At 27.9% G+C, this 9,138-nt stretch overlaps 1 protein-coding gene across 1 annotated transcript; it reads right to left on the minus strand.

The window, feature by feature from the left end:
• Positions 1 to 3,730: 3,730 nt before the first annotated feature.
• On the minus strand, positions 3,731 to 4,549 carry LOC129917853 (general odorant-binding protein 56a-like). Its single transcript, XM_055998039.1, has 3 exons — positions 4,312 to 4,549; positions 3,919 to 4,248; positions 3,731 to 3,853 (listed from the first exon to the last, which is right to left on the minus strand). Exons 1-3 carry the CDS (start codon positions 4,363 to 4,365, stop codon positions 3,776 to 3,778), a joined length of 462 nt encoding a protein of 153 aa, XP_055854014.1. The 5' UTR covers positions 4,366 to 4,549; the 3' UTR covers positions 3,731 to 3,775.
• Between the last annotated feature and the right edge of the window lie 4,589 nt (positions 4,550 to 9,138).

A 9,138-nucleotide genomic window follows, 5' to 3' on the forward strand; every position in this document is an offset into this window, starting at 1 on the left:
AAACAAGCTTTCCTGCTGAAGCTTTTTCAGGTTTCAAGAAAAAACTAGTATTTTTAATTTTTATCACTGCTGAAGCTATACATCTTATAATAAATTTCTATTTGACGCGACGATGAATGAATAAATTAAAAAGTTTTAACCACAGACTACAAAGCGTGTAATTATCTAAGAGTATAATATCTATTTCAGATAGTATTTATCTATATTTTTCTCTTAACTTTCCCAAAGAAACTTTCGTTGCAATTATAAATTGCTAAGCTGTTTTCAAGGAAAATGTTCTCTCAAATTGTCTAGAGAATATAATTTCCTAGACTCGTTTTTTTTTTATTTTTTTGATAGGTACCTCCTTTTTAACGCATATCTCCAATATACGGTTTTCGAGGTATTGCAATTTCCTCGGCTCTAACGATTTCGATTTAATTTGGTGTACGTAATGGTCTTATTGATTCTAACAAAACGGCATTTTTAGTTTTTCTCAAAAAAATTCGGAAAACGGAATATGGCGTTGCCGTTTTTTTTTTTTGCAAAAATTGACGTATTTTTTAGGTTCATATATAATAGCTACTTCATCAAAGCATAAGCCAATTTTATTCGAAATTTACAGACAGGTTATTTCTTATAATTTTGAAGTGTAAAAAAAATAAAAACAGTTTAAAAAAAAATTGAAAAATTTGTTATTTTTTACTTTTTTTTACGATTTTTTTTTATTTTTTGAAGTGAAAACTTCTTTAGTATCGTAGTGATTTGAAACAAGATGAAACGAAAACGCGGCACGAACATTCAACTTGTTATAACTTTTTTGTTTTAATAGATAGATGAATGAAATTTGTACTGTAGATAGGTAATTAAATAAACTATATATGTACAAAACTTCAATTAATTTCATATTCAAAATTCTGAGATAACGTAAAAAAGATGTTCTACACACGTTATATCTTTTGATCTAGTGCACATACAAATTTTATTTAACTTTAATACGCGTGCTGATAACATAACCTTTTATTTGATATACCACACATAACGGTACGTGCTCTACAAATTACACAATCTGAATCTTAAATTGAAAAACTTGAAAAATACCTCAAAATACCTGTGGAGATCTGTTGACGATGACCAGTGACCAGTACCGTAATCTCAGCTTGAAATTTCGACATAGTTGGCTTTAAAAAATTCTTATTGTTTTTTCTGGGCATGGTAGAAATATCATTCATACGTCATATAAAAGGTGAAATAACCTTTCAGATGATATAAAATTTACTATATGTTGTCATCTAAAAAAAATATATTTAATGGTGTTAAAAGAGAAAAAAGAATGATTTTTTTGCTTTTTTGATGAAAAGTGATTTGGTTTGAAAAAAATAAGCTCTTTTTGTAGTTGTTGTATAGACATGGACGATATAAATATTTTGAGCTGAAACAATAAGCTTTCAGATGATAAAAAATTAATATAGGTTGTCATATAAAAAACATGTATTTAAAGGAGATATAATAAAAAATAGGTAGATTTTTTCTTTTTTTTTGCAAGAAATTTTTTTTTTGAGGTTTCACTTCTACCACGTGTGAATTGCACACATGATTTTTTACTTGCGATATAGGTACTATAGGGCAAGTTTAGGATTCGTAAAAAAAATCGAACTCGAGATAACAATTTAACATGACATTACGATGATGGAGAATGCCAAAAAAGTGGGTCCGGCAATTCTGTCTGTCTGTCTGTCTGTCTGTCTGTCTGTCTGTCTGTGTGTCTGTCTCTATCTGGAGCTGCAGCCTAAACGAGTGAAGTGATTTTCTTCAAACTTGGTGGTTAGCAGTTTTTGGTGATTCCCTAGAGGGGAAATTGAAATTTTTTTTTTATGACCAAAACTAACGGTACCTGCCATATAACGGAAATAGAAAAGTTAATTTTTTTCAAAAACGGCTCTAACGATTTTGATTAAAATTTTTGTGTGTAGTACTACACATAATAGCCAACTTTTTAAATAAAAAAAATATTTTTTGTACCGTTATTAACGGTACCTGTCATAGAACGGTTTTTTTCGTTTCTGAATATCTCGTACAACATTAACCCGATTTAAATGAAAATTTTTATACAAAAGTGTGTAAGTAAAGATAATATTAAAATTTTAGAAAATTTTCAAAAAACGCATTTTTGGTTTTTTTAAAAATATTTCAAAACTTTTTTTTGAAAAATCAATTTTTTGAAAACGGATCAATGAAAAATTTTGAAATTTAGTTTTTATGTGTAAATTAATTATTTCTTCAAAATGGCATACCAACTTTTTTTTGAAAAATGTTAAAAAATTTTTATATATAAAAAATTATTTTTTTAAAAAACGGCTCCTACAATTTTCGAAAAATTTTTTCTAAAAATACCTTTTTATACAAGAAATAAAATGGCATATTTGTTTTTTTTTTTAAGATAATTTAAAACGGAGTTTAATTAATTATAAAAACAGATTTAATTTTTTTATACTACTTATGAAATTTCTTCAAAATATCAAATTTTAAATTTCTTGAATGAAAAGCTTTAACATTATAGTTACTTTAAGCATAAGAGCAAGTACGTGCGACCCCAGTCGTGCAATTTATTTTTATCAAAAGTATTGCAATATCAGGAAATCCTGGCGAACAGCTCTGATTTGGATGATCTTTTTTTCAAATGTCAGTTTATTAAAAATACTCTAAGGTCTATATGTAAAAATTGCCGCTGTTGCCGTATTTATTTTTTTTTATTTAATTTAAAATTTTTATGAGCAAAAAAATTTTTTTTTAATTTTGCTTATATTTCTAAATTAATTAATGCCAAAAGATTGTCTAAAAAATTAAAAAAAAATAGTATACTGGAGTGAGTGACAAATTGATTTCAATAACAAAAAAAAAAAAATATGAACACATTTTCAAAAAGCTAGAAGCTTATTTCTATTTATAAAATTAAAATTAAATAAGTTGAATGAAGTGTTTATAAAAAATGGTCCTAAAATCATAATTTTGAAAAAAAGAACTATTGAACAAATTTTAACATGTCGTTTTTAACACTTTTTCGTAACAAAATGTGAATTTATTTTTCAATTTTTTTTTTTTTTGGCCAAATTATTTATTATTTGAATTAAACAAAATGACAATATGTATTACCTACAGTTTATGAACAAAAATAAAAAGTATTTCATTTTCGAAGAAATTTTTTTTCAATTGAAGTTTCTTCACTCCTTCATTCAACAGCCCTTATTTTTTGTGAAGGGTAAATAAAATATCGAAAGTTTGAAGGTCTTATTTGTTTCAACACAAAAATTCAGTTTTTATGAAAAATATCCAACGAAATTGAAGTACCTACCTAGTTTTTATTTATTTTTTTTTTAACTGTAATATATCTTACCTTTCTCTTAGGAATTCAACTGATAATAACTGTGGCCAAATATTTTTTAAAAATATATTCATATTTTATCACAAAAGTTTTTAAGAAACTCATTTAAGTCATTTGTTGAATATTTTTTTTTTGCAAAATTCAGGACCATTTTTTTTCAAAACTCTTCATTAAATATTGTGGATTTAAAATTTTCAGATAGGAATGAGCATCTGGCTTTTAAAAATGTATTTTTAAATATTGTAGGTGTTGTCGTTGTGTTTTAAAAATATTTTTTTTTATTTATTCATATCTTTATCGTAATGTGGGGAAGAAAGTAAATTTTCATAATAATGGTAGTGATGTTTGGATTACAATTTTATTGTTTTTTACCACAGACATAATGTATTTTTTTTTTCAGGTTAATTTATTTTTTCACACAACAGCCATCAACAGCTTTTGAATTAATTCATCATCGCCTCCATTTTGCATCAAAAGAAATCGATAAAACTCCTAAATAAAGAGAAAAAAAGTATTCTATATTTGTTCATTTTATCACAAAAAAATTGTATTATTACATAACTAAGATGCTTGAGAAAACATCTATGTAATTTGAATGCAGTATCACAGTTACTCGTTCCACTTTCATCACGACAAGATTCGATCATTTCTTTAGCAGTTTCGGCACCAACATAATGATTAAATCCATCAGAATCTTCTTGAATTATGCCATCTCTAAGAATTCCAAGTTTTTCCATAAAACAATTTAAGAAACATTTCATATCTGGATGAATATCAGCTTCTGGAATTTCACCAGTAGTTAAATTGTATTGATTTACGTCATCACTTATTTTCAATTCAACCCGACACTCGTCAATGTATTTTGATGAGTTTTCCGAAGACCAGGCCTATAAAAACTTTATTTAAGAATTATTTTGTATGAAAACTTTTCATTGTTTACAAGACTTTACATTAACTGTATTAAAAATTGCGACAGCGAATGAGATAAAAATTATGAACTTCATTTCTAACTTATTAAAGATACATACTGATTAAATCTTTAGAACTGGTTAAGCTTTTATAGTTAGTATGGATTTTGGATACATCACGAATCTAAGACTAGTTAGTTCGTTTCGTGTGTTGCTTCAATACCGATCTTCATGAAAATTAAATTATATTTAGACAATTTGAAAGATAAATTCATTTTCTGAGAAATCAGCACAGCAATTTATAAATGCAACGAAAGTATCTTTGGGAAAGTTAAGAGAACAATTGGCTTGTTAGAAAATAGATAAATACTAAAATAAATATATTCTAAGATAATTACACGCGTTGTAGTTTGTGGTTAAGACTTTTAAAATTATTCATATAATTATCATGTTATCAAATAGAGATTTATGGTTATAAGAGGTATTGCTTCAGCTGTGATAAAAATACTAGTTCTTTCGTGAAACCTGAAAAAGCTTCAGCTGGAAAGTTTGTTTATTCTATTCTAATTTGAGATAAACAAACATGAGCAAGCAGATATTAACTTATACAAAAAACCTTTAAAAATAGATTAGCTTTTCTTTGGAAAGTTAAACAGTTACAAATTATAATAATAATATTATCTTACAATACAAATGAATAGCAGACTTCGATATTATAGAAGTCTGCTATACATTTGTATTTTAAGAGGGAGGGGTGCTTTACTAGGCAATAATTTGATTCGTGTATCATGTCACAAACAAGAACCCCCAAAAGTGTCAAAAGACACTTTCGGAGGTATTGCAATTTTCTCAAGAACGATTTAAACGGTTTGGATAAACTTGAATATGAGCTATGTACGTTAAGTTATTGGCGAATGTCTCTTTAACATATCAACCGATTTTACTAAAAAAAATTTTAACTATGTGAAAAAACAGTGACTTGCCGGATGAAGGTTCGACCAACGAAGAACAGGTTATAGGTACAGTACCTTGCCATATTATTAGGCCCAAGGGAAAAAAATAAAATTTTTTGGTTCTTGTTGCTGAACTTTTAAAGTTTTTGTCGAAATATCTCAAATTTTTTTTTGTCTCATTTACTTACACTTATCATGTAGATACGGATTGACTAAAAAAAAGTTAAAGAATTGATACTTTTTCATAAAAAAAACGTACAAAAGGGGAAAAGCCCCAAAAAACGTATTCTAAGGAATTCGCCTAGAAAATTACCAGACCCGTCTAATACTTCAATTTTTGTACCTAGGGATAATGTGACATTCATAACTTTATGGCAAGGACCCCATCTTGCATAAATATAGAAGCTCTGATCGTCTGGACAGTACGTAATATTCTAAGATTTGAGGTAGTTTTTTCTTTCTTATAAGATCAGACCTATTCACTGTTCTTTATTCCAATAACAAAACATCCTCTGATCACACTGGTCAACAAGGTTTTTGTTACAGACGCCAAGATATACTTTTCTATAGGTTTTTTGGGTGCTGAGCTCGAATCCGAAGTCAGAACAATTCTATCACATCAGGTTTTTGAGATAATCCCGTTAGAAAATCGAAAATACCGCTTTTTACCAGTTTTCCAGATTATTTCATAGCTTTTGGTTATTTGTTTTAAATAAATTTGTAACGGTTTCTAATAGAACTAAATCTTGTCTTTCTAAATCCGTTTAAATCTTTTAAATATCTCTTTTCTTCTTTGAGAAATCTGAAATTGAAATCAACGTGTTTGGTATATCTAATGTTTATTTGCTTTTAATAGCAAATCTCAAAATGTTCTTTGCCAATCGCTTTCAAATTTTGACACAACGTTCCATTTAGAATCTCGCAAGTTTTTATATTTGCGAAGGTGGTGAATCGCGGTGAGATACATCAAAGCGTGACCGTGTCAGATAGTTATACTAAATAATTACTAGTGAGAAAAATATAATGTTTTTCTTGTTAAAAACAAAATAAGAACTTACTGGAATGTAAATGCAACGTTGTGTCAAAATTTGAAAGCGATTGGCAAAGAACATTTCGAGATTTGCTATTAAAAGCAAATAAACATGAGATATACCAAACACGTTGATTTCAATTTCAGATTTCTCAAAGAAGAAAAGAGATATTTAAAAGATTTAAACGGATTTAGAAAGACAAGATTTAGTTCTATTAGAAACCGTTACAAATTTATTTAAAACAAATAACCAAAAGCTATGAAATAATCTCGAAAACTGGTAAAAAGCGGTATTTTCGATTTTCTAACGGGATTATCTCAAAAACCTGATGTGATAGAATTTTTTTGACTTCGGATTCAAGATCAGCACACCAAAATCCTATAGAAAAGTATACCTTTGTTTCTGTAACAAAAAAAAAGTTTAATTTTGTTGACCAGTGTCATTATTGGCTGTTCTGCTATCTCAGGAAGAGGATTAGGTTCCTTTTATATTGTGGAAAACGCCCTAACTCCAGACCAACACAAAAAGGTGCTTGGGAACGTTTTGATTCTACGATTTCGAAGCTCGAAGCTTCTATATTTATGCAAGATGGGGTCCTTGTCATGAAGTTATGAATGTCACGTTATTCCTCGATACAAAAATTTAAGTATTAGACGGGTCTGGTAATTTTCTAGGCATGAATTCCATAGAAAACGTTTTTTGGGGCTTTTCCCCTTTTGTTCGTTTTTTTTTTTTCATGAAAAAGTATCAATTCTTTAACTTTTTTTAGTAAATCCGTATCTACATGATAAGTGTAAGTAAATGAGAGAAAAAAAATTTGAGATATTTTGACGAAAACTTTAAAAGTTCTGCAACAAGAACCAAAAAATTGTATTTTTTTCCCTTGGGCCTAATAATATGGCAAGGTACTGTAATTGATTGTAGTGCGGTAGTAGTTGAGCGGTATTTCAACGCTCAAAAACCTTTTTGACGTGATAGCGTCTTATAAATTGATGAACCTTGGCAGCATCCACGAAAAAGTGACGCCATTTTCTCCCGTTTCACCTGAAATTCAAAAAAATTTATAAATGGATTTTTAAAACTAAATTACGAGGTACACCTTTGACAAAGTAGTGATTATTGGTATTGGAATTTTGTTTGACAATTTGAAAAATGCCACTCAAAGAAAATAAAAAAAGGATTATGGGTCTATTACGGATTTTTTCTAAGTCTCTGCGTTTTGAAATATGAATTTTTGAAAAACACCTTCTTTTTTACTGATAATTTTGGGTGGGTTTTTGTTTTTGGCAATATTTCGTAGAGTTCAAAAAATCAAAGTTATAGAACATACAGTTTATGATCAAGTGCATGCATGTACAAAAAATTGGTATTCTTAAATGGTTTTTGACCGAATAACGGGAAAAACAAGTCACAAGTTTTTTTTACCGTTTTAAACCTTTTTTTTATCTTTTTTTCTTCAAAATAAATAAATTAAATTTTTACTGTAGACAGTTAATAGGCAGGACAATATATTTTTGAAAAACTTCAATCAATTTTGAAGTCACAATTTTTAGATAAAGGTAAAATAAAGTTCTATTTTTCTAGACGTTCTTTCTTTTGATCTAAAGCAGATAAAATTTTTATTTAATTCTATTAACCCTTTCGGTACCAGCGTTACTCTCATGTAACATATTTTTAATTTAATTCGTAAAAAATATTCCATTAAATAATTTTTTAGGTTTCGATAGCTTAATTGAAAGATAATAATGCCTAGTTACTGGATTAATACAAAAAGTTAGTCAAATATCATACTTTTAATTTTTTTTTTATCGAAAAAGGAACTGAAATCCATTTTTTTTTTTGCAAAAAAAATTTTTTTTATATATGGTCATAATTTTTAAAAAAAGGTAAAAAAATGTTAATCCAGAAAGTGTTTTTGAGTTAGAAGAAGTAGCATACATTATTGTTCTATAAATAGTTATTTTCTCAGTTGTCCGACTTTTGTTGGTGGTCATAGGCGGTGTATGTTACTTACATGCAACATGAGAATAAAACATAACTTTTGCTATTTATTATTTTGGAACATAACTTTTTGCTATTCATATTTCTTAGTTGTGATGTTTTTGACACTATAATACTGAAAAAAAAAAAACATTTTTTGATATTGATTGTTATACCTTGCGTTCGAAAGGGTTACCTTTCATTTGATATATGTATCACACATAACGGTACATTTACTGTAAGCTACACACAACTATTAAATTAAAAAAACTTCAGAATTACCTCAAAACACTTGTCAAGATCTGTTGCCCATGTGGGAAGTTCTTTACCTATGCCCCATTCACAATATTGCGAGACGACGAGACGAGAGCGAGACGTTTTTTCTGAACGTTTACGATTTAAATAAAAATCGTCTTAAAATCGTATGGAAATTCACAATACTGCGATTTTTTATTCTATAAAGTAAACAAAAATAAAAAAAAATAAACAGTATTTACTGAGATTCGAACTCCGGGCGGAGAAGTTGGGAGGCAATCACCTTCTTGCCCGATTCACAATATTGCGATACGACGAGACGAGAGCGAGACGAGATTTTCCTTGACGATTTTAAAAATTTCCAAATAATAAAAATATATGAAACAATACACAATATTCCGATTCTCGTTGCGTTGAAATTCCGAAAATTTGGAAAAAGGACGCACAAGACGACGATTTTTCGAAAATGAAATTTTAATATAAAAATATCTGAAACAATAGATGGTATACAATTTATAAAAAAAATGGATTTAATGGTTTTAGAAGAAAACAATTTGTTTTTTTTTTTTAATTTTCATGAAAAATTATTGTTTTCAATGAATTTATTTTTATACCTTTAATACCTAACGCATTGTAAAAATTTAAGTATG

This window comes from Episyrphus balteatus, chromosome 4 (genome assembly GCF_945859705.1).
Source record: "Episyrphus balteatus chromosome 4, idEpiBalt1.1, whole genome shotgun sequence".
Taxonomy (NCBI): Eukaryota; Metazoa; Arthropoda; class Insecta; order Diptera; family Syrphidae; genus Episyrphus; species Episyrphus balteatus.